This window comes from Equus quagga, chromosome 14 (genome assembly GCF_021613505.1).
Source record: "Equus quagga isolate Etosha38 chromosome 14, UCLA_HA_Equagga_1.0, whole genome shotgun sequence".
NCBI lineage: Eukaryota > Metazoa > Chordata > Mammalia > Perissodactyla > Equidae > Equus > Equus quagga.
In genome coordinates, this window is record NC_060280.1 from 30,316,279 (window position 1) to 30,343,133 (window position 26,855).

At 38.4% G+C, this 26,855-nt stretch overlaps 1 protein-coding gene across 3 annotated transcripts in view; it reads left to right on the forward strand.

Annotated features, from left to right (window-relative positions):
- The window catches only part of UVRAG (UV radiation resistance associated), a 305,917-nt gene that overhangs the window by 140,560 nt on the left and 138,502 nt on the right, over positions 1–26,855 (forward strand). For all 3 annotated transcript variants that reach the window (XM_046685391.1, XM_046685392.1, XM_046685393.1), the window contains one exon: positions 8,436–8,562. In XM_046685391.1, coding sequence (XP_046541347.1) covers positions 8,436–8,562 — 127 coding nt within the window. The remainder of the gene's footprint in view (positions 1–8,435; positions 8,563–26,855) is intronic.

The window sequence follows — 26,855 nt, forward strand, 5'->3', positions numbered from 1 at the left end:
TAGATTACAACCTTGTGAGATTTCAGTTGTACATTTTTGTTAGTCATGTTGTGGGTACACCACTTCCCCCTCTGTGCCCTCCCCCCACCCCCCCTTTTCCCTGATAACCACCGATCAGATCTCCTTAACAATATACTAATTTCCACCTATGAGTGGAGTCATATAGAGTTCGTCTTTCTCTGACTGGCTTATTTCGCTTAACATGATACCCTCGAGGTCCATCCACGTTGCTGTGAATGGGCCAATTTTGTCTTTTTTTATGGCTGAGTAGTATTCCATTGTGTATATATACCACATCTTCTTTATCCGATCATCAGTTTCTGGGCATGTAGGCTGGTTCCACGTCTTGGCTATTGTAAATAATGCTGCGATGAACATAGGGGTGCAACGGACTCTTGAGATTTCTGATTTCAGGTTCTTAGGATAGATACCCAGTAATGGGATGGCTGGGTCATAGGGTATTTCTATTTTTAACTTTTTGAGAAATCTCCATACTGTTTTCCATAGTGGCTGTACCAGTTTGCATTCCCCCCAACAGTGTATGAGGGTTCCTTTTTCTCCACAACCTCTCCAACATTTGTCGCTCTTGGTTTTGGATGTTTTTGCCAATCTAACGGGTGTAAGGTGATATCTTAGTGTAGTTTTGATTTGCATTTCCCTGATGATTAGCGATGATGAACATCTTTTCATGTGTCTATTGGCCATATTCATGATATATAATCTTTTTTGTATCATGTTGGATTTCATCTGGTAATAATTTAAGGGTGTCTATATTTATTAGGGATATTGTGATGCCGTGTTTTAAATTTCTTGATCAGATTGGTATTAGGACTGTGGTGGCCTGGTAAAATTAGTTGGGCAGTGTTCCTTTTTTCTACTCCGTCTTGACCAGAAGCAGAAGTCTCCTGGATTTTTAATACTTTTTAGTAGTCTGCTGAGATTTTATATCTTTTATTCATTATGAGAAGAATTTACTTTTTCTCAGCATATTTATCGTAGCAGCTTTAAAGTCATTGTCCGATAATTCTAACCTCTGGGTCATCTCGGGATTGGCATATGTTGGTTGTCTTTTCTCTAGAGAATATGTCGCATTTTCCAGGCTCCTCTTATATTGGGTAGTATTGCATAGTATCCTGGACATTGTGAATGTAATTTTGTGGTATCTCTGGATTTTGTTACTTTGCTACAAAGAATATTGGTATTTTTGTTTTAGCAGGTAGTTAACTTGGTTAGGCTCAGATTCTCGTTCCTGCCGTGGACGTTGGCTCAGATTTCAGTTCAGTACGTTTACCCTTGGGCACAGCTGCTTTCCTTTTGTCTCCTGCATATGTATGGCTTAGGATTCAGTTGGAGACTCAGTGAAATTCAGGATTGAATTTACCTGAATTTAACCCATTCTCTGGCTTCGTCCATGCTGGTGTCCTTCAAGGGATCGCCTGATCTCTTTCCCTGGCTCCTCTGGCTGGAAAGATAGTTGTCTTTCTGTTGGGATTTGATTGCAGGCCACCCTCAGGGCAGTGCCACAGAAGAGGGCAGGTTCACCCTGTGTGTTGGTTGCTTGCACCAGCTTCTGAGTCTCTTCTTGCCAGTGATCTGTCTCCAGAACACTCAAGTAAGTAGCTTTTTGTATTTTGTCTAGAGTCTATGGCTCTTATTTATGGTAGGACCAGTTTGTTGGCTTCTCATTCTCTTATTCCAGAAGCAGAACTCCTGTACATTATTGTACACTTTTTGCTTTATCTCCCTAGCTGGACCTGGGTTCTAGGCCTGATATTGCCACTGAGTCTATAAAATTAGTGGATTGGATTAAATATTTTCTAAGGAAATTTTTTTCCCGTTCTTAGTGGTTAAGTAGGTGTAGGTGCGATAGAAACAGCCTATAAATGACATTTAAAAGCAAATTTCGTTAACTTATAGGACAACTGCTATAGCTGTAGAACTTTTTTCCAGATTGTTAATTATTTACAATTTTGGTGGGAAAACTAGTACAGATGAATATGCCCTAAGCTACTAATTCTTAAACTTTTTGGTCTCAATACCCTTTTACACTCTTAAAAATTGTAAAGACCTCAGAGAACTTCGGGTCTATCTATTGATAATGTCTAGCTTAATAAAAGACAGATGGATTCTCACATTTGCTTCTGCAGTCAGTCTGTTGTGATATCACTAATCTTGTAGACTCTGGAAAACTCCACTCTACAGTTATGAGAAAATGAGCATGAAAAAGGGAGATAACGGGTTAGTATTACTATGAAAATATTTTTGATCTCACAGACTCTGAAGCAGTCTCAGGAATCCTCATGGTTTCCTGGACCATGCTTTCAGAACTTTTGCCTAAGGCTTTTCAGCTCCAATGTGATCTATGAGGAGAAAATTATTTCCTTTAATGTGTCATTTACAGTTAGTCTGTCCTTCTGAAATGAATCTTTAACATTGCCCATCACTGTCTTTGTAAAGACAGTGTAAAGGAACGTGTGTGCTTGCAAAGAGATGAATGTAGCTCTGCTTTTCTGATCAGTGTTGTATAAAAACACTAAAATCCAGTTAAAAGTGATCTATTGGAGATGCATATGTGACATTAACTATGCTTTGAGTAAACAGATAAGTAGAACACTGAAACCCATTAGAAGATGCTTAAGGAACGTTAAGATCTTTGAGCACTTGTCTTAGATGCAGTAGAAAGGAAGCAGCACCAGATCCCACTTGGGCAGCATTTATTTACTCTACTCATCAGAAATTAGAGCCAACAATCTTGGTTTTGAATGACTTGATATATTTCTGTAACTGGGCCAGTTTCTGCACACGGACCATAACACAAACACACTATACACATGCGTTCCTGTATTGGTTTAATATTTAGATTAACTTGTATCCTTAGTCCTTTGATTCTAGAAAACATATTCCAATTTGAGCGTGTACCCCGGAATACAGCAAATTAACCCCCTGCTCAGGCATATCCCTGTGTTCTCTGAAGAGTTGCTTTTCTTTTTTTCTACTTTTTTTCCCCCTCTACCCAAGTAGAATTCAGTTTAATATTTTGTGGAACAACTCAAGTTAAGGAAATTGAACTCTTATCTCTTTGTGGAAAACAATTGCTTCCTAAGAATTTACGTATTTTTTCCTCAGTGAGATAAAGGCACCCTAGGGCTTTTATCACACTGCTGGGTTGTAAGGAAACTTGATTGTTTCCTGGCTCCTTTTTCTTTAATGATAAGCAACCTCATTGACTTTTCATCTTTGTTTTTACAGTGGGTTGGCAGAGCAAAATGGCTTTTGTCTCCACTGGACCCAAGCTCTTAGAAAGCAGAAACCGTTTCTCATCACCCAGAAGCACGTCCTTCATAAGGGTTTGCTCTGTTCAGGAAAAATTGCTCAGGATCGTTGCATAGAATTTTCCAGTCAAATATAATCAAGATGAGTGGAAATAAGCTTTTCTGCTTGTTTTCTTGGCTTGGATTTCCATGCCATCTGTTTAGAATCAGTGTTTCAGAGATGAGGAAGAAGGCGTTTTGGGTGAGAAATGATAGCTGTAAAGTACTTTCCACACAACTGCCAAAAGTCGTTTGCCGTGCCTGCTGCCTCAGTGAGGCCGGACCCTTACTCATCTCACCTAGTGCCCGGACCTCCTCACTGTCTGTGATGCTGACTTGTCTCTTTTGAAGTGTTCTACCAGCTTATCTTAGGGCTTGGTAACCTATTCAAATTATTTTAATGAATGGATTTTTTTTCCCATTACAATTTTAATTAGTTAGCATATATCTTAGGAAGGAGACAGAAATTTACTGAGTACAGCCAAATTGCTGTTTGGTTAAGATTTATGTCATGGAAAACCATGAAAAGTATATTATTGACACTATTGATAAAGACCAGGAGAGAAGGGCACATGCATTCATAGTGCTGTAATTGCGTGTGAATGCAAACATGTGCAACACATGTATGTTCATTGTAGGGCAGGATTTCAGATTTTATCTGGAGGCCAATTCTGGAAGGTGTTTGGATTAAAAGGGGGAATCTTAGTGACGTTAAACCATGATTTCATAGGTTTAAGTGGGCAATATTTTTATGGAAAGATAAGTTAACAAACTTACTTAGCAAAACTTAATTGTATCTCTGATATAATCTATCTGGGATTTATTTTATGAAATGAACATTCAGTAAAATTGCCTTTTTTTGAGGTACAGTTCTATCACTTTTTAAAAAATAAACTATTTTTTAGAGTAGTTTTAGGTTTACAGAAGAATTGTGCAGAAAGTACAGAAAGTCCCCAGTTGTTTATAGTTAATTTTTGTGAAAGGTGTATGGTCTGTATCTAAATGTGTTTTGTTTTGTTTTGTTTTGTTTGCATGTGGCTGTCCATTGATTCCAGCACCATTTGGTGAAAAGGCTCTTCTTTCTCCATTGAGTTGCTTTTGTTCCTTTGTCGGTGATCACTTGACTGTATTTGTGTGTGTCTATTTCTGAGCTCTCTATTCTAGTCCGTTGATTTATCTGTCTCCTCTTTCACCCACACCACTGTGTTTTGATTACTGTAGCTGTGTGGTAAGTCTTGACATTGGATAGTGTCAGTCTTCCAACTTTGTTCTTATCCTTCAGTACTAAGTTGGCTATTCTGGGTTTTTTCCTGTCTATATAAACTTTAGAATCAGTTTGTTGATATCCACAAAATAGTTGGTTGAGATTTCACTGAATCTACAGATCAAGTTTGGAACAATTGGTATCTTAATAATATTGTTCTTCCTATCCACGAACATGGACAGCTTTCCATTTATTTGGATCTCCTTTGATTTCTTTCATCAGAGTTTTGTAGTTTTCCTCATATAGATCTTAAACATATTTTCTTAGGTTTATACCTAATTATTTCATTTTTTATGCTAATGTAATTGATGTTGTGTTTTAAATTTCAAATTCCAACTGTTCCTTGCTGTTTCATAAGAAAGATTTCAGTGTGTTAACCGTGTATCATGCAACCTTGTTATAATCACTTAGTAGTTCCAGGAGGTTTTTGGGTGTTTGCTTGTTTGTTTCTTTTGTGATTGTTTGGGATTTTGTACACAGCAGTATCATCCGTAAACAAAGATGATTTTATTTCTTCTTTCCCTATCTGTATAGCTTTTATTTCCTTTTATTACCTTAATGCATAGCTAGAACTTCCTGTGCATGTTTAATAGAGTGGTGAAAGTGGATATCCTTGCCTTGTTCTCCAACTTAGGAAGAAAGCATCTAGTTTTCCACTGTTAAGTATAATGTTAGCTGTAGGTTTTTGGGCAACTGTTCTTTACCAAGTTGAGGAAGTTTTCCTTTATTCCTGGTTTTGGAGAGTTTTTAATCATAAATGGGTGTTAAATTTTGTCATATGCTTTTTCAGCATCTGTTGATATGATTATATGATTTTTCTTTAACCTGGTTGATGTGGTGAATTGCATTAATTGATTATTGAATGATGAACCTGCCTTGCATACCTGGAATAAATAAATCTGACCATGGTGCATAGTCATGCGTTGCTTAACAATGGGGATACATTCTGAGAAATGCATCATTAGGCGATTTCGCTGTTGTACAAACATCATAGAGTGTACTTTCACAGACCTAAATGATATAGCCTACTACACACCTAGGCTCTATGGTACTAATCTCATGTAATCTTATGGGACCACTGTCATATAGGCAATGCGTCATTGACCGAAATGATGTTAGGCCACACACGACTGTATAATTCTTCTTATACTTTGTTGGATTTGGTTTGCTAATATTGTTGAGGATGCTGCATCTATATTCATGAGAGTAATTGGTCTGTAACTTTCCTTTCTAGTGATGTCTTCATCTGGTTTTAGTGTTAGGGTGATGCTGGCCTCATAGAATGAGTTAGGAAGTTCTTCTGTATTTTGGAAGAGATTTTAAAGAACTGGTATTCTTATTTAAGTGTTTGGTAAAACTCACCAGTGAAACCATCTGGGCCTGGTACCTTCTGTTTTGGAAGGTTATTAATTATTGATTTAATTTCATATATATGTATCTGTTGGCCTATTCAGATTATCTACTTCTCCCGGTGTGAGTTTTGGTAGATTGTCTTGAAGGAATTGGTCCATTTCATCTAAGTTCTCTTATTTGTGGGCGTAGAGTTGTTTATAGTATTCTTTAATTATTCTTTTAATGTCCATAGGATAAGTTGTGGTGGCCCCTCTTTCATTCCTCTTATTAGTAATTTCTATCTTTTCTCTCTTTTTCTTGGTTAGCCTGGCTAGACTTTTATCACTTTTATTGACCTTTCCAAAAAGCAGCTTTTGGTTTCATTTGTTTTGTGATTTTTCTCTATTCAATTTATTCTGTTTGGGGTTAACTAACTTCTTGAATCTGTAGATTTATTTCTTTTGCCTAATCTGGGAAGTTTTTAGCCGTTATTTCTATGAGTACTTTTTCACTCCTTCCATCTTTCTCCTTTCCTCCCAGTACTTGATGATATGAACGTTAGATCTTTGATATAGTTCTGTAGATCCTTGAGGCTCTGTCCATTTTTTTACAGTCTGTTGTTTCTCTGCTGTTTAGATTGATTGTCTTGTTCTGCCTTACAGCTTAAAGATTCTTTTCTCTGTCTCCTGCATTCTGCTGTTGGGCTCATTCACTGAGTTTTTTATTCCAGTTATTTTCAGTTCTAGAATTTCCATTTGGTTCTTTATATCTTCTATTTCTTTTTTTTACCGAGACTTTCTATTTCTTCACCAAGATGTTCTATTTTTTCATTTGTTTCAAGCATGTTCTTTTTGCAGGGAAAGATTCACCCTGAGCTAACATCTGTTGCCAATCTTCCTCTTTTTTTGTTTTCCTCCCCAAAGCCCCAGGGCATGGTGGTATCTATCTAGTTGCAGGTCCTTCTAGTTCTTTGATATGAGCTGCCACCACAGCATGGCAACTAATGGGTGGGTGGTGTGGTTCCACGACCAGGAAACAGACCTGGGCCGCCGAAGCGGTGAGAGTGCCGAACTTGAACCACTAGGCCATCAGGGCTGGCTCGTCAGGCATATTCTTAATTGCTGTTGAAGCATTTTTGTGATGGCTGCTCTCAGGTCTTTGTCAGATAATTGTAACATGTCGGTCATCTCAGTGTTGGCATCTATTGATAATTCTTTTTCATTTACTTTGACATCTTCCTGGTTCTTATTATGATTAAATGATTTTTGATTGAAATTTATACATTTTAGTTATTATGTCATGAGTCTCCGGATCTTATTTAAACCTTCTGTTTTACCTGGCTTCCTCTGACACCTCTCTGTCTGATAGGGGAAGGGACAGGCACCATCTCATTACTGCCAGGTGGGTGGAGAAGTCCAGGTTCCCCAGGCAGCTTCCGTGGATACCCAGGTGGTGGATGTGGGGTTGGGGGCTCATCACTGCTGGCCAGGAGTGGGAGTTCCAGCTTTCCACTAGGTCTCCGCTGACATCTGTCTGGCTGGGAGGAGTAGGAATGCCTTGTCACTGCTCGCCACATGATCCCCGCTGATATCGTGAGGGATAGGATGACCTCATTAGCACTGCGTAGTAGTGGAAGTTCTGACTCTCCACCAGGCCTTCTCTGATATCACCCAGCAGGGAGAGAGAGGGTTATCTCCTTATTGCTGCAAGTCCAGACTCCCTCTGTGGTATCCACTGACGCTATAGGGGGTTTGGTTGATTACCGCCTAGAAGGGATGAAAGCCCCGGTCCCTACTTGGCCTTCTCTGAAATCTGTGGGATATTAGAGCACCTTGGTTCATCTTGGCAAAGGTGGAAATCTACGTTTTGTTTCTATGGATTCGCCTATTCTGGATGTCTCTTATAAATGGGTTTTAAACTGGCTTCTTTCGCTTAGCATAATGTTTTCAAGGTTCATCTGTGTTGTAGTATGGATCAGCCCTTCATTTCTTTTTATTGCCAAATAATATTTTATTGTATGGATATACCACACTTTACTTATGTATTCATCAGATGGTGGACATTTGGATTGATTCCACTGTTTGGCTATTATGAATAATGCTGCTTTGAACTTTCATATTCAGGTTTTTCTGTGGACATGTTTTCGATTCTCTTGGGTATATACCTAGGAGTGGACTTGTTGGGTCCTGTGGTAACTCTATGTTTAACACTTTGCCACCTCCATCTTTTTTTTATTATTGATTTGTCTTACTGTATTGTAATGTCAGGAAAGAGGCCTGAGATATTTTGTAGTGTCTTTTGGGTTTTTAGAAAGGACTGTCTCCAGACTTTAGATTTATTTCTACTCTTATTCTTTGCTTCATCTATATTTTTTCCATTAATAATGGGTGGTGATAATTAAGTTACTCATATTGTAAATAAGTATTAAAGTGCGTTAAGCCATTGTTCATTTTGAAACATTGTGAATGTGTACTTCTTCAGTCATGACTTTTATATTCACAAATTTACCTGTGCTTTTAATTATTTAGAAAAAAGAAAGTGAGTGCCTGCAATTAAAAATTTTGGTGCTTCGAAATGAATTGGAAAGACAGAAGAAAGCTTTGGGACGGGAGGTGGCATTACTGCATAAGCAACAAATTGCATTACAGGACAAAGGTGAGTAAAAACACCACACAAACAGCCTAGCCTCACATTCAGTAGTTTTCCTTTCTTCTCCACAGGCTCAAATAGTCATCTTTGCATAAATGTGGGGATATAATTTTTTTTCATTTTTGAAGTATTTCTTGAAGTAATTTGAAATTGGTACATACAGAAAAGTATACAGATACAAACATACTCAGATATTATATTTTAAATTTTCAAAATGAACACACATACTACATAGTCAGAATCTCCATTGAGAAACAGAATTATGAGGACCCCAGAATCTCGGAAGCTTCCTCATGCTCTCTTCCATTCAGGACATCTCCAGCCAGACTAACCACTACCTTGACTTATTATACCAAAGATTAGGTTTGCCTAATTTTGGACTTTATACAAATAGAATCATATAATATGTACATTTTATGTGCTGGCTTTAGTTCAACATTTTGTTTGTAAGACTCATTCTTACCTGCATGTAGTATAGTCTTAGTTCATTCTTACTGCCAATAGTATTCCATTGTATGAATAGGAATTTATTCTTACATTTGGCATTTTGCTAATTTCTAGTTTGGTACTGTTCCAGATAATGATTTCATCAACTTTCTAGTACATGTTTCTTAGTGAAGATTTCTTATGCATTTCTGTTGGATATAAACCTAGGAGCAGAATTATACAGTCATAGGATGTGCACCTCTTCAGCTTTACTAGATTGTGTCCAAAAGTTTTCCAAAGTGGTTGTACCAGTTTACCCCCTCTCCATCCAGCAGTGCATCAGATCTCGTCTCGCAGCCTTGTTGGTGTTTGGTACTTTCTGTCTTTTATATTTTAGCTTTTCTGATAGGTATGTTGTAGTATCTCCTTGCAGTTTTAATTTTGATTTACCTAAAGACAATGAAGTTGAACGCCTTTGGGATACACTCCTTTGTGAAGTACCTGTTGAAGTCTTTTGCCCATTTTTTTATTGGTTTGGCAATTTTTTTATAGGGGTTCTTTATGTATTATGGATATGGGTTCTTTGAATATGTATTAAAAATGTATTTTCCCATTCTGTGGCTTGCTAGTTCACTCTTTAATGAAACCTTTACATAAACAGAAGTTCCCTTTTATCAGTCTATTCTTTTATATTTAAGGCTTTTTGTGTGTAGTTTGAGAATTATTTGCCTATTTTAATGTCATAAAGATGTTCTTTTATGTTTTCTTTTAAATGCTTTGCTATTGTGCTTTTTACATTTGTATGTGTGATTCATCAGGAATTGATTTTTTGTGGTTGCTTGTAAGGTAAGAGTCAAGATTCCTGTCTTTAATATAGATAGTCAGTTGACCCAGCACCATTTATTGGAGACCATTCTTTCTCCATTGCACCACAGTTTCACTTTTGTCATAAATCAGGTGACCGTATACTTGCATGTCTGTCACAGGACCGTCTGCTCTGTTCTCTTGATCTCTTTGTCTGCTGTTTTGCCATTATCTCCCTGTTTGAATTTCTCTTATATTATAATTGGTGTTGCTGTCTGTTAAAGTTCTTCAGCTTGTTTCTTCAAGATCACCTTGCTTATTCTTGTTTTTGAAGATTGGCACCTGAGCTAGCATCTGTTGCCAGTCTTCTTTTTTTCTTCTTCTTCTTCTTCTCCCCAAAGCCCCCCCAGTACCTAGTTGTATATTCTGGTTGTAGATGCTTCTGGTTGTGCTATGTGGGATGACACCTCTGTATGGCCTGATGCATGGTGCCATGTCCATGCCCAGGATCCAAACCAGCGAACCCCAGGCTACCAACGCAGAGTGTGCAAACCTAACTACTCGGCCACAGGGCCGGCCCCTCTTTTCATTTTTTAATATTTTAAATTTTTGTTACTTCATTGACTTACAACTTATTTAGAAGTGCTTTACTTTATTTCCAATGGATTTTTAAAGCAATATTTTTGAATTAGTATCTAGTTTTATTTGGTTGTAATAAAGAAAAATAATGAGGCAAATCATTTGCAAATTAATAAAACTTGCTTTGTGGCCCTGTATGTAGTAAACTTTTGCTCAGTGTTTTGTGTAAGTTTTTAAAGAATGCGTAATCTGAAGTGATTCAGTGCTGTATGCTCTGTTTGTTAAATAGTCACATTTATTGATTGTGGTATTTAATTTTCATTATCCTTACTAAAATTTTATGTGATTATTCTATCACTTCTGGCAAAAGCATACTAAAACTCTCAATACAATAATGGGCTTGTCTATTTTTCTTTATATTTTCTACCGATTTTTTGTATTGAGTTCATAAAAGTTACATCATTGTGAAATTTCAGTTGTACATTATTTCTTGTTTGTCACCACATCAGTGCTCCCCTTCACCCCCTGTGTCCACTCCCCACCCCCATCCCTCAGGTAACCACTGAGCTGTTTTCTTTGTCCATGTGTTTGTTTATCTTCCACACATGAGTGAAATCATACAGTGTTTGCCTTTCTCAGTCTGTCTTATTTCACTTAGCGTAATACCCTCCAGGTCCATCCATGTTGTTGCAAGTGGGATGAATCTGTCGTTTTTATGGCTGAATAGTATTCCGTTGTATATATATACCACATCTTCTTTATCCAATCATCAGTCGATGGGCACTTGGATTGTTTCCATGTCTTAGCTATTGTGAATGGTGCTGCAACAAACATGGGGGTGCATATGTTACTTTGGATTGTCGATTTCAGGTTGTTTGGGTAGATGCCCAGTAGTGGGACAGGTGGGTCATATGGTATTTCTTTTTTTAATTTTTTGAGGAATCTCCATACTGTTTTCTATAGTGGCTGCACCAGTTTGCATTCCCACCAGCAGTGTATGAGGGTTCCCTTTTCTCCACACCCTCTCCAACATTTGTTATTTTTAGTCTTAGTGATTAGAGCCATTTTAACAGGTGTAAGGTGGTATCTTAGTGTAGTTTTGATTTGCATTTCCCTGATGATTAGTGATGTTGAACATCTTTTCATATGCTTATTGGCCATCTGGATATCTTCTTTGGAAAAATGTCTGTTGACATCCTCTGCCCATTTTTTGATCGGGCTGTTTGTTTTTTTGTTGTTCAGTTGTGTGAATTCCTTATATATTATGGAGATTAACCCCTTGTAGGATATATGATTTGCAAATATTTTCTCCCAATTGGTGGGTTGTCTTTTTGTTTTGATCCCAGTTTCTTTTGCCTTGCAGAAGCTCTTTAGTCTGGTGAAGTCCCACTTGTTTATTTTTTCTTTTGTTTCCCTTGTCTGAGAAGACATGGTATTCGAAAAGATCCTTTTAAGTTCAGTGTCAAAGAGTGTACTACCTATATTATCTTCCAGGAGTTTTATGGTTTCAGGACTTATCTTCTATTTTGAGTTTATTTTTATGTATAGCATGAGATAATGGTCTACTTTCATTCTTTTGCATGTGGCTGTCCGGATTTCCCAACACCATTTGTTGAAAAGACCGTCTTTTCTCCTTTGCATGTTCTTGGCACCTTTGTTGAAGATTAGCTGTTCATAGATGTGCAGTTTTATTTCTGGGCTTTCAGTTCTATTCCATTGATCTGTGTGTCTGTTTTTGTACCAGTACTGTGCTGTTTTGATTACTATGGCTTTTTAGTACATTTTGAAGTCAGGGATTGTGATGGTAAAGGAATCGATTTTCATTTGAGTGTCTTGATTCATCCTGGCTTCATTATTTACCAGCTATGTAACTTTGTCTAATTACTCAGCTTCATCTCTAAGATGGAGTTAATAATAATACTTGTAACTATGCCTTGCTGAGTTTTAACGGACTTTTAAGTTCTGTTGATATGGCTGGTCTATGGACCACACTTTATGTAGCAAGGATGTATGTGATGATCAGATTAGTTGTAAAATTGAAATGATCTTATAAAAATAGGAACAAAATACCTCTGTCTTTTTCCTCTATCACACTTTGTTGGGTTTCTGTACCATTTAAGATAAAGTCCTGACTGAAGATGATTTACACAGGCATCCTTTGGCCCACCGCAGTCTGAATGCTTCAGCCGTGCAGAACTTCTTTTAGTTCATTCAGTATGCTTCAGTCTCTCTCACTGGGATTTAAGCCTCTGTTTAAATGTTGCTTTCTCCAGGAAAGCTTCACTAGCTCCTTTCTCCTTCTCTCATCTGTCCCCTAGGTTAGATGTACTACTGTGCGTTTCCACAGCACCCTGCATTATTCCATTATAGCATTGTAATTGTTTGTTTCTTTCTCTAGAGTGTAAGATCTCTGAGGGTAGGCACTGCCCAGGTACTGTGTTAAACACTTATATTCTTTGGGCATGGTGTAGTGCCTGGGACATAGTAAGCATTCAATGAATATTTGTTGAATGAATGACTCATACTTCATGGTTAACAGTCTGATGTCACGGGTATGTTACTAAAGAATGAAGCCTTCTGTAGCTTCTAGCTTAACCTTCATTTGGGAAAACTGATACTCTCATGAGAAATACCATAGAAAAAGTACGTACTGTTTGTCAGTGATTGTTAAAACTATCTGCATTCCAATATAGCTTGCATATTGACGTTTACACATGAGAGTCTAATAGGATAATGTTGTTTAAAATCGTAAGACATTGTGAATGAAGTCCATTTCCATGGAATCTCTGTTAGAATGACTCCAAATAAATAGGTAGTTGTGTACATACAAGACCTGCTTTAAGAGGTCTCACCTTCTGTGAAAGGACACATTTCTTATGGTGCTTCAGAAGGACCATCAACTTTTATTACATTCAAGATGGCTGCCACCTGTAGCATGTATTTCTGCATATCTTTTTCAAGATCCTCAATATTGAAAAGGAAAACACTATAGGGTTTTAGACGATTTAGGGGCTTTTGCCTTTTTCTAGTAGGAGTAATTTAATAATAAGAGGTACAATGTTTCGATTACAGTACTTATCACTGTGTAGCTATGATTTTATTTAATCACCACAGTAACTTTTTGAGGTGGATACTATTATTATTTACAGTTCGCAGTTGAGGAAACTCTTAAGTCAGGGTCAGACGCATTGAGACATTAAATACCTTACTTAAGTTCACACAGCCAATGACAAGTGATAGTGGGATTAAAATCTTTGTATTGATTCCAAAATTCTCAATCACAGTGTAAGACTTACCCTCTACTACCTGTAGCTGATGTGTAAAGCCCCATGGAATGCAGATTACTCTAGCGTATGGTAAAAGACAGGGAGGTGCAGCTCTTCGATTGTGTTCCTGGTTGTTTTTTTTCTTTTAATGGTAGAGGGAAGTCCCAAGAAGCCTGTCGCCTATAAGCAGGTGAACTTCTAAACAGTTGGTTCTATCTCATTTAAAAGATTGAAGTATACTAATTATTGCTCATGTTTATAGAATGCTTATTGGTGCCAGGCAGTGTTATGTGTTTTCTTTATCTCATTTGGTTCCTACTAATAGTCCTGTGAATTAAAGGTATTATCATTATCCTCATAATAATAAAGCTATTGTATATTATTATCCAGTTTACAGATGAGGAAACTAGGTATCAGAGAGGTGAAGTGACTTTCCCAAGCTTATGGCGAGTTGTAGCAGAGCCTGTGTTCAGAGTTACTGGTGTCTTAACGATGCCGCAAAGAAAGAGGAGGATTTTGTAGATACTTATTCTAGTGTTTTAATTCTGACAGTCAAGTCAGAATTAGCACATTCTTGTATCTCCATTTTATCACAGAAAGAAAGGATAGTAATGTTCAAGTTAAATGTGTATTTGCCAGGATGGGTCAGAATTGTTGATTTTTAACACTAACTTTGTATTTCAGGAGCTTTCTCCTCACTTCTATATGTGTGTTTGAGATGACTCTTATTTTGTATTTCCCTGAACTCTAAAATCATTGGAAGGTTAGGATCTGATGTTCGCACTTTGGTCTCGAACAGAAGCAGTAGAAAGAGTGCTGCCATTGGCCGCACTTTTCTGCCTTTGGGAATTTCTGCAGACTGTGGTGGTCAGCACTGGTGGCTTGGAAAGCGGGGCTGGGCAGACACAGATAACCAAATTTAAGTACCAGTAAATCCTAGTCTACTTGTTGGGGACCCCTGTTCTTCATAGTGATTGTGCCAGTTAACCAGAGACGTACTTACTCTTGTCTCCTAAAAGTACATTTGCTTTGAACATTGTTCTTGTACATACATGAATGGACTATTTAATGAATCTTGAGCCAAGTTAGGATATTTTAGAAGCACTTAAGTCACTGGTATTGATACCATGAAGGGGAAAAATGTATTTGTCACTTGTGTTTGCAGCTTTGATTAGGTATGTTTGCTGGCCAGTAGTAAAATGATTTGCTGTATGACTATTTCTAGTGGCTTCTTACGTATTATGACCTCTCTTTAGCACTTGCTGTTTATCTAGGCACTTGCTACTCAGCCCAAGAGCTCAGTTAGAACACTCAATCAGTAATATATGGTATTTAATCTTTGCAACAGATTTCCTCTGAGCCACCATAAAGGAATTACTTAACTTCTACATCTTTTTACACATCTGTGCGGTAAGGATAGCGGCTCATAGTAGTGCCATATGGATTAATTTGTTTAAACATTTGGAAGAAACTAGGTACCTCTTATATATTTTATATTTTTGTTTATAAAAACTTATTGCAGCAGTATGATTTATTGGAAAGAGGCAAAAAGATAATTTCTATTTGTACTGCTGACTTGCTGAATGGCCACGTACTCTGAGGGGCCTCATTACTCCACACGCATTGGTTTCCCCTTGCCACACCTCAAAGGTGGTCTGCAGCAGCTTCCAGCTGGGTTGTGAGCTGATCTTTTCAGTATTAATGTTTATTAATATATATATATATATTTGCATTTCTGGCAGGTTTTAGTAGTTTCACTTATAATGTTTAATAAAGACCAGATTTCCCTTCATTAGTGTCTCAAGCTGAATAATCTTCCCATTAAATAATTATATGATGGTTTATAGGATCTTTTGCCTGAGCTCAACCCCCAAATCTTTGAGAAGCAACACTCTATCTAAATTAGTTTACTTGAAATTTGGTTTAGAAAATGTTAGATGAAACATTGTTCTTAAGGAAATGTGTTTAGTAGAACCTAAAGACATTTTATGAATGTTGATAAATCCAAGAACTCTTCAGTGGTGCCTGGGGAGTGATACTTACTTTATAAAAGCAGAGTTCCCTAATCTTTGTAGGAAGAAGCTACTTTTTAATGCAGTTAGTTTCTTGTTAGTAATGGTAACATATATGTAGCACGTTATAGTTAGAAAGTGCTTGCAGAAAGATGATCGTGTTTGATCCTTAAAGCATCCCTGAAAGCTAAGTGTGGTGAGTGTTATCTTCATTCCTCGTGTGAGATACTGAGCAGGTGAGAGACGTGGCCACGTACAAACAGACAGCAGTAAAGTTGGGATGTCGACCATTTTGTCCCAAATTCTGTGCCTTTCTCACTATTCCATACTATCTAAAGCCTTGCAAAATACATTCATTTAAATCTTACGTAAATCCCATGAAGTAGATAACTTTTATTGAAATCCTGCAACATGCCAGATTTCACTTACGGTATATCATTTAATACTTAAAATAGTCCTAAGAGATAATAATTTTCAGCCCCTTTTCCCAAATGAGAAAAACTGGGGCTCGGAGACATTTCCCTAGGTCACACAAATAAGTAACAGATCTGAATTCAGATGTTGATTTCTCTGACCCCAAAGCCTATCTTGTTTCCACTAAACGAATTATCACTGTTGCTTTCCTCTAGTGTGTGTCCATCGGATCGCCTGCCTGATGGTGTGTGAGTTTTCCATTTGGCCTGTGGGTTGTTAGGTGGAGGACTTTGTGCTGCTTTGTTCCTTCTTTTTACAGGGTGGGTCAAGTGAATTTTCCCCAAAGATTTCTTTGATTTGGTTGCGTTTTAGTTGATTAAGAGACCTGACTTAAAGATCTGCCCTCTGTCAGTTTGTCCTTAGACAAGTCCTTCAGCCTTTGTAGGCTTATTTCCTTTTCACAAACCAGATGAAAAATTTTGAATTATACAGTCAAGATTTTCTGCGGCTTTGAGATTCTAGTTACCTTAGGAGGGTAGGATTGGCAAAAGGGTGGGGATCTGTTAACCTTTTTTTAATGAATTTCTTTATTTTTCAAAGTTTGATGCCAACGATATTTACTTCCCAGCAATGAAAGATGCAAAAAAAAGAAAAGATTCTGTGACCCAAGTTTGTTTATACATAGTGTTTGTTAACTGGAAAGCCATTTGGTGGGAACAACCTATAGGAATCCTCTAACCATCCCCACTCAACTCCTATTGTACAGATTCTTCAGTTCATTTTGGTAACCAAGAGCAAAAACAAGCACATTCCTTTAGTGACGTAGTGTGTAGAAGAGGTCAGATATGTCAGATTTCATTGCTCAGATTTGGGGAAAGAAATTCCTCTTGGTAATTTCAGTGAATAAAAAGTTTTGATCCTTTATTGCCAAAATAAAAAAGGTTTTATATGAAGTTTCTATCGGTTGTGATAATTTCTTATTGTCATTAAGTGAACTATATATCTAGTTAGTTCTATTTAATTAGCTTCTGCTTGGTGAGTAAATTATTGTGCCCTTTGGCCTGCATCTCAGATAAAAGAAGAATTACACCGTATGGTCGTGTGCTGCATAGTGACGTTTTGGTCAGTGATGGACTGCGTATGCGACGGTGATCCCATAAACTTAGTGCCATCGAGCCTAGGTGTGTAGTGGGCTGTACCATCTAGGTTTGTGTAAGTGCACTCTGTGATGTTCACACGATGTATCCCTGTCATTAAGTGACACATGACTGTGTGTTTAAATTGGTGGTTTAGTTTCTATCAAAAGGTTGTAGATTGCTATTTGGAATGTTATAAAGACATTATTAAGCACTGTTTAGCAATTTTCCCTTCTTAGGTCACATGATCAGAAATTGAAAAATAACTTCTCACAAATTTGTAATTCAAGGTATATTTTTTGAAATGATGTCAAATTTTAAATTTTATTAGTCTATGTATGTTTTCTGATTTTTTTTTTCCTTTTGAGGAAGATTAGCCCTGAGCTAACATCTGCTGCCAATCCTCCTCTTTTTGCTGAGGAAGACTGGCCCTGAACTAACATCTGTGCCCATCTTCCTCTGCTTTATATGTGGGACGCCTGCCACGGCATGACTTGCCAAGTGGTGCCATGTCTGCACCTGGGATCCGGAACAGTGAACCCTGGGCTGCCGAAGCAGAAAGTGTGCACTTAACCCCTACGCCACCAGGCTGGCCCTGTTTTCTGATTTTTTTTATAGCCATTTGACAAATTCCTAAACAGACTTCCTTCAAAATTATTAATATCTGCCTTTCAAAAATTTCTGGACCTAAGAACAATTTTTCTCTGGGATATATGCTATTAAAATTTCTTTACTTTTAACTGTTGGCATTATATGCAGCTTGTGAAAGGCAGTAAAGCCAGACAACTTGGCACTAGGGAGGGCAAATGTGAGTCCTTAGTAAACCTCAGGTTTTCTTTTTAGAATGATTCAGCTTTCATATATTTGTAATCACTTATTCCAGTAATGTTTTGACTGGATTATAGGAAAGGCAAGCTATCATATTTTGATCTCCTCCTTTTGCACTGGAAAGTATAGATGTGTAGAAATAAGCCACCTGACAGAATTTTATTTTGGTTTGTCATCATTTTTTCTCCACTTACCTCTTAGAAAACATTGGAAGTGGTATTTACAAAAAATACATTTACAATTTCAATATAGATTGAAAAGAGATCATAAGGATTAACATCCTCGAGGTGGGCGGAGCAAAATGGTGGGGTGAGCTGACCCGGGATTCTCTCCCCTCCAAAATACAACAAAAGATTGGAAGAACTGAATTTCAGAGAATAAACATAATACCAGCTCATTAGAGACCTACAATACAAAGAAGGCGGCGATCATAAACCCTACTTACAGCCTCGGAGGCGCTGGAACGGTAGGAGAGAACATCGCTCCCTCCCCTAGAGTCTGCGATCGCTGCGGCGCGGGTCGGGAAGGAGCGGGGGAGGGGCCGCGTGACCAGGGGATCATCCAGGACTCCTGCTGCTGATTCAGTGGAGACCCGCTGACGGGGGGGAAAGCATCCGTCCGCGGGGACCCTATAAATCAAGGGGCTTGGGAGACCAGAGAACAGAACTGATCTGAATCCAGACCGCTGCGTGTGAGTAGCAGCCCCTCCCCCCCAGCAAAGCCAGTGGGCGCAGCCATCTTGCCCCAAGGCAGAGAGCTCATAACACGTGGCTCTCGACGCCCATCTAGTGGCGACAGGCTGTAACTGCAACTGAATTCTACCACCATGCGAAAAAACCACTCCTCTACCATCCAGCAATTTATAAAAGCCCCAGACCAGAAGGAAAACAATAAAAACACAGAATTAAGTCCTGAGGACTTGGAATTAGGTAAACTAAGTGATAATGAGTTCAGAGCAGCTATAATCACAAAACTCAATGAGGTAGAGAGAAAGATAGAGAAACAAGCCGAGTTCTGGAGTTACTTCACAAAAGAGATTGAAATCATAAAGAATCAAACAGAATTACTTGAGATGAAAAACACGATGGACCAGATAAAACAGAATACGGATTCCCTGAATGCCCGTGTAGACAACATAGAGGAGAAAATTAGCATAATCGAGGACAGACAGGCTGAATGGCACCAGACAGAGGAAGAAAGAGAACTAAGAATTTAAAAAAATGAGGAAAATCTCCGAGAGATAATGGATTCAATGAGGAGTAAGAACATAAGGATCATAGGAATTCCCGAGAATATGGAAAAGGAAAATAGAGCAGAAAGTGTGCTTAACGAAATTATTGAAGAGAACTTCCCAAATCTAGGGATCGACGGAGAAATGTGTGTAGAGGAGGGTTTTAGATCTCCTAGATTTGTCAATGTAAAAAGAGCTACCCCAAGGCACATAGTAGTAAAGTTGGCAAATAGGAATGATAAGGAGAGAATGCTCAGGGAAGTAAGGAAAAAAAAGAGAATAACCTATAAAGGAGCCCCTATCGGACTGTCAGCGGACTTCTCTACAGAAACCCTACAAGCTAGGAGAGAATGGAGTGACATATTCAAAGCTTTAAGGGATAAAAATCTTCAGCCAAGAATACTCTATCCAGCAAGAATTTCCTTCAGATATGAGGGAGAAATTAAATCTTTTCCAGACAAACAAAAGTTAAGGGAATTTGTAACTAAAAGCCCTCCATTACAAGAAATCCTCAAGAAGGCTCTCATACCTGAAAAAAGAAAAAAGGGAGAAAGGGGACACAATCCACAGACTAGGGAGACCGATGGATAGAACCACAACAGGATAGCAAATATTCAATTATAGCATTAGGGTAAAGGTAAGGAAACTACCAAAGCAAGGACGATCTTAGCACTCTAACTACAAATTAATAAGACGAGTTGGAATGAAAAATGAAAATAATTATTTAGGAGGGGAAGAGCAAAGGGTCTAAATCAGTTTTGGTCAAGTAGGTAAAAGACCACCAGAGAATAGACTATATTATACACGAGATTCTAAATACAAACTTCAAAGTAGACACTAAAATAAAGTACAGAACAGAGTCACAAATCATAGATAAGGAAAAATCTAAGAAACCCAGCATAAGAAATTGCAGTATTAAATGGGTAATCTAAAGCACACAGGAAAAGAAACACAGGAAAACAAGATAATGAGCGACAGACTGACAGCATTAAGTCCACATGCATCAATAATCACTCTCAATGTGAACAGATTGAACTCTCCAATAAAAAGACACAGAGTGGCAAAATGGATTAAAGAACAAGATCCAACAATTTGTTGCCTCCAGGAAACACACCTCAGCCCCAAGGACAAACACACACTCAGGGTGAAGGGGTGGAGGACAATACTTCAAGCAAATAGCAAGGAAAAAAAGGCAGGTGTTGCAATTCTCATATCAGACCAAGTGGATTTCAAAATAAGACAGGTAAAGAAAGACACAGAGGGACAATATATAATGATCAAAGGGACGCTTCATCAAGAAGAAATAACGCTTATAAATATCTATGCACCCAACACAGGAGCACCAAGATTCATAAAGCAACTATTAACAGACCTAAAGGAAGATGTTAAAAACAACACAATAATAGTAGGGGACCTCAACACCCAACTCACATCAATGGACAGATCATCCAGACAGAAAATCAACAAGGAAATAGTGGAGCTGAATGAATAACTAAAACAATTGGACTTAACAGACATATATAGATCACTCCACCCTGAAAGAGCTGAATACACATTCTTCTCAAGTGCACGTGGAACATTCTCTAGGATAGACCATATGTTGGGAAACAAGGCAAGCCTCTACAAATTTAAAAAATTGAAATAATAACAAGCATCTTCTCAGATCATAGTGCTATAAGGCTAGAAATTAATTACAAGAAAAAAGCTGAGAAAGGCACAAAGATGTGGAGACTAAACAACACACTACTGAACAAGCAATGGATCATTGAAGAAATTAAAGAAGAAATCAAAAATACCTGGAAACAAATGAAAATGATAGCATGCCATACCAACTCACATGGGATACAGCAAAAGCTGTATTAAGAGGAAAATTCATCGCAATACAGGCACATCTTAACAAACAAGAAAAATCCCAAATAAGCAACCTTAAAGCACACCTAACTGAACTAGAGAAAAAAGAACAAATGTAGCCCAAAGTCAGCAGAAGGAGAGAAATAATAAAAATCAGAGCAGAAATAAATACTATTGAAACGAAAAAGGCAGTAGAAAGGATCAATGAGACAAAGAGCTGGTTTTTTGAGAAGATAAATAAAATTGACAAACCACTAGCCAGACTTACAAAGAAAAAAAGGGAGAAAGCTCAAATAAACAAAATCAGAAATGAGCGAGGAGAAATAACAACAGACTCTGCAGAAATACAACAGATTATAAGAGAATACTACCAAAAAGTATATGCCAACAGAATGGATAACCTAGAGGAAATGGATAAATTCTTGGACTCCTACAATCTCCCAAAGCTCACTCAAGAAGAGGCAGACAATTTGAACAGACCAATCACAAGGAAAGAGATTGAAACAGCAATCAAAACATCCCAAAGAGTAAAACCCCAGGACCAGATGGATTTCCTGGGGAATTCTACCAAACTTTCAGAGAGGATTTAGTACCTATCCTTTTCAAGCTATTCCAAAAAATTAGGGAAGATGGAACACTTCCTAACACATTCTATGAGGCCAACATCACGCTGATACCAAAACCTGACAAGGACACCACGAAAAAAGAGAACTACAGGCCAATATCACTGATGAACATAGATGCAAAAATTCTCAACAAAATTTTGGCAACCAGAATTCAGCAATTCATCAAAAGAATCATACATCAGGATCAGGTGGGATTCATACCAGGGACACAGGGATGGTTCAACATCCGCAAATCAATCAACGTGATACACCACATCAACAAACTGAGGAATAAAAACCACATGATCATCTCAATAGATGCAGAGAAGGCATTTGACAAGATCCAACAGCCATTTATGATAAAAACTCTGAACAAAATGGGCATAGAAGGAAACTACCTCAACATAATAAAGGCCATATACGACAAACCCATAGCCAACATCATACTCAATGGGCAAAAACTGAATGCCATCCCCCTGAAAACAGGAATGAGACAAGGATGCCCTCTATCACCACTCTTATTTAATATAGTACTGGAGCTCGTGGCCAGAGCAATCAGGCAAGAAAAAGGAATAAAAGGAATCCAAATAGGGAGGGAAGAAGTGAAACTCTCGCTGTTTGCAGACGACATGATCTTATATATAGAAAACCCCAAAGAATCCATTGGAAAACTCTTAGAAGTAATCAACAACTACAGCAAAGTTGCAGGGTATAAAATCAATTTGCATAAATCAATAGCATTTCTAATACTCCAGTAATGAACCAACAGAAAAAGAACTCAAGAATACAATACCATTCACAATCGCAACAAAAAGAATAAAATACCTTGGGGTAAATTTAACTAAGGAAGTGAAGGACCTATATAATGAAAATTACAAGGCCTTTCTGAGAGAATTGGATGACAACATAAGGAGATGGAAAGACATTCCATGTACCTGGATTGGAAGAATAAACATAGTTAAAATGTCCATTCTACCTAAAGCAATCTGCAGATTCAGCGCCATCCCAGTCAGAATCCCAATGACATTCTTGACAGAATTAGAACAAAGAATCCTAAACTTCATATGGGGCCACAAAAGACCCCAAATTTCTAAAGCAATCCTGAGAAAAAAGAACACAGCTGGAGGCATCACAATCCCTGACTTCAAAACATACTACAAAGCTACAGTAATCAAAACAGCATGGTACTGGTACAAAAACAGGTGCACAGATCAATGGAACAGAATTGAAAGCCCAGAAATAAAACCACACATCTATGGACAGCTTATCTTTGACAAAGGAGCTGAGGGCATACAATGGAGAAAAGAAAGTCTTTTCAACAAATGGTGCTGGGAAAACTGGAAAGCCACATGTAAAAGAATGAAAATTGACAATTCTTTTTCACCATTCACCAAAATAAACTCAAAGTGGATTAAAGACCTAAAGGTGAGACCTGAAACCATAAGGCTTCTGGAAGAAAACGTAGGCAGTACACTCTTTGACATCAGTATTAAAAGGATCTTTTCGGACAGCATGCCTTCTCAGAGAAGGGAAACAATGGAAAGAATAAACAAATGGGACTTCATCAGATTGAAGAGCTTCTTCAAGGCAAATGAAAACAGGATTGAAACAAAAAAACAACCCACTAACTGGGAAAAAATATTTGCAAGTCATATATCCGGCAGAGGGTTAATATCCATAATATATAAAGAACTCTCGCAACTCAACAACAAAACATCAAACAACCCAATCAAAAAATGGGCTGGAGACATGAACAGACATTTCTCCAAAGAAGATATACGGATGGCCAATAGGCACATGAAAAGATGCTCATCATTGCTGATCATCAGGGAAATGCAAATCAAAACTACACTAAGATATCACCTTACACCCGTTAGAATGACAAAAATATCTAAAACTAATAGCAACAAATGTTGGAGAGGTTGCGGAGAAAAAGGAACCCTCATACACTGCTGGTGGGAATGCAAACTGGTGCAGCCACTATGGAAAACAGTATGGAGATTCCTCAAAAAACTAAAAATAGAACTACCATACGATCCAGCCATCCCACTACTGGGTATTTATCCAAAGAGCTTGAAGTCAGCAATCCCAAAAGTTCTGTGCACCGCAATGTTTATTGCAGCACTGTTTACAATAGCCAAGACGTGGAAGCAACCTAAGTGTCCAGCAACAGACGAATGGATAAAGAAGATGTGGTACATATATACAATGGAATACTACTCAGCTGCAAAATACAACAAAATCATTCCATTTGCAATAACATGGATGGACCTTGAGAGAATTATGTTAAGTGAAATAAGCCAGTGAGAGAAAGATAATCTGTGTATGACTCCACTCATATGAGGAATTTAAAATTATGGACCAAGAACAGTTTAGTGGATACCAGGGGAAAGGTGGGGTGGGGGGTGGGCACAAAGGGTGAAGTGGTGCACCTACAACATGACTGACAAACATTAATGTACAATTGAAATTTCACAAGATTGTAACCTATCAATAACTCAATAAAAAAAAAAGAGATCATAAGGCGCATAAAGGAAGTGGGAAGAGGTTTGAGTGTGTGTGATACACCTTTGTCAGTTCCTTTATTCGTCATTTATGGAACACCTATGAAGAACCAGGCACTGTGTAAGATGTTAAAAACATAATGACATGTCTGATGCTACATGACAGATATATGTAGAGGGTATCACAGGAGCACAGAAGATGAGCATCTGAGTATCAGAACCCTAGGTAAGGGAGGTGACACTTAATCTGTGTCTAAAAGAATATGTAGGAGGAGGAGATGAGTCTTTCCCGGTAGAGGGAGCAGTTTATACAGAGGCATGGAGGTAGATTACAGAACTGAGGCTGATTCCAGCAAAGCTTCAACTAAGGATACATTTCAGTAAGGGCCCATAGGACAGGCTGGAGAGATAAAGAAAGACCTAATCATAAAGGAAGTTTATGTTGAAAGGTGTGAAGATCTGCTGAAATAACTTAAGCAAATTTCTCAAAGACAAAAAGTAGATAGGACTATATTGATGACTGTGATGCAGAATGGAGATTAGATGTATGATTTAGAAAGTTCTCTTTGAAGAGTTGAAGGTAGAGAATTGTCAGGAAGTTATTACAGTAATAATTAAAGTCTAAAGGGGTTGAGAATGTAAAGGGAGGAGGGAGTGTATGGTTAAGAGATGTTTAGATGATAGACTCTACTGTTAATGGCTTAGTGACTAGGAGGAGAAAGGGAGAGAGAAGGGTTTAGTATAGTTCCCAGGTTCTGGCTTGGACAACTAGCTAGATGATTAAACCATTCATCAAGACAAATACTGGAGGAGAAGCAGGTATTAGGGTAAAGAGGGTTGGGAAGAATTAATTAAGACTTCAATTTTGGGTACTGAACTAGTGATTAAGACAGTAAACAAACCAACAAATAAACTAAATATTAGATTGTGACACGTGCTAGAAACAAGCTGTGATGATAGATAACTATGGGAGACCTTGTTTTTTCGGTGAGGAAGATTGGCCCTGCGCTAACATCTGTTGCCAATCTTCGTCTTTTTTTTTGAGGAAGATAAACCCTGAGCTAACATCTGCTGCCAATCCTCCTCTCTTTGCTCAGGAAGATTGTCCCTGAGCTAACATCTGTGCCCATCTTTCTCTATTTTGTATGTGGGACGCCTACCACAGCATGGTTTGACAAGTGGCGTGTAGCTCCACACCTGGGATCTGAACTGACAAACCCTAGGCCACCGAAGAGGAGCACGCGAACTTAACTGCTGTTGCACTGAGCCGGCCCCTAGTCTTCCTCTTTTTGCTTGAGGAAGATTGTCCCTGAGCTAATGGCTGTGCCAGTCTTCCTCCATTTTGTGTGTGGGATGCCGCCACAGCATGGCTGATGAGCGGTGTGTAGGTCTGCACCTGGGATCCAAACCTGCATACCCCAGGCAGCTGAAGCGGAGCATGCCGACTGAACCATGACAGCACCGAGCCGGTCCCTGGAGACTGTTTTCACAGGTGGTACTCAGACAGGGTTTGCTTGAGAAGCTCAGTCTTGCAAGATAAGAACTGCTGGAGTGCCAGCAGAGGGGACAGCAAGTGAAAAGGCTTGCACCTAGGAAAGGCTTGGACCGTGGAATAGACAAGAGGCCGTTGTAGCTGGAACATAATTTGTTAGGAAGAGGATAGTGTAAGATGCGGTTGGAATGAGGAGAAATTCAGAGTATAAATGAAGATATTTGCCTTATCCGTTGCACAGGAGGAGCAGGCTAATAAAATGGCACAGGGGCAGGTGCGTCTCCATGTTAGGTAGTAGGTGGGACTGTGTAGGAATCCTTCTGTTATTTCATGGCAGTAGGAGATGAGGTCCTTACACTGGATTTAGGGGAGGTGTAAGGCTTGAGGGGAATGGATGGGATAGTCATCTGTCAGAGTGGGAAGCAAACTAATGTGAGAATTGTGGGAGAATTGCTGGACAGTGTGCCTGTTTGTGCTTTGTGGTTATTGTTTTTAAAGTAAAATCAGTCAGACTAGTTTAATTTTCTCTACCCTCTTAGAGCTTCATGGGGAAGGGCAGGTTGAGAGAATGCAAATATGGAACAAAAGTGAGCTTATTCCCATTTTACAGATGAGGAAGATGAAGCTCAGAGAAGTTGAGACACGTCTAGAGTCCGGAAAGTGGTGTAGGTAGGATTTTAGCAGATCTTTTCTGATCCCTAAGTCCATGGGCTTCCCACTAGAGCGCTCTGCCTCCCGCAGCATCTGCCTGTTGTATTTAAGCTCTAAGATTAGCTCTGACCTTCTTAGTCATCCAGCCAGTTGTGGAGAGTTATGAAAGGCATCAGTTGCTTTCCATTGCCTCTTAGAAGGAAGTGTATCAGTTCTTCGGGGAGAAAAAAATCTTATCTTGGCACTAAATTCCGAGAGGAGTTTAGAATGCAGTTTCTTATTTGCAGTATATTAAATATCATATGAAATATAGTCGATTGCAATTTTGCAAAAGTTACAGCAAAAAATATTTATTAACCCTTAAGAAGGGCAGCATCATAAATCATAGTACAGTAAAGACATTTCTGCAGGGAGGGAAACTAAAATAGTCAGAGTATATTGCTTTTTGGTTATCTGCCTTGACGTAGAAAAACCAGAAGAATGACAGTTTATTGGTTTTA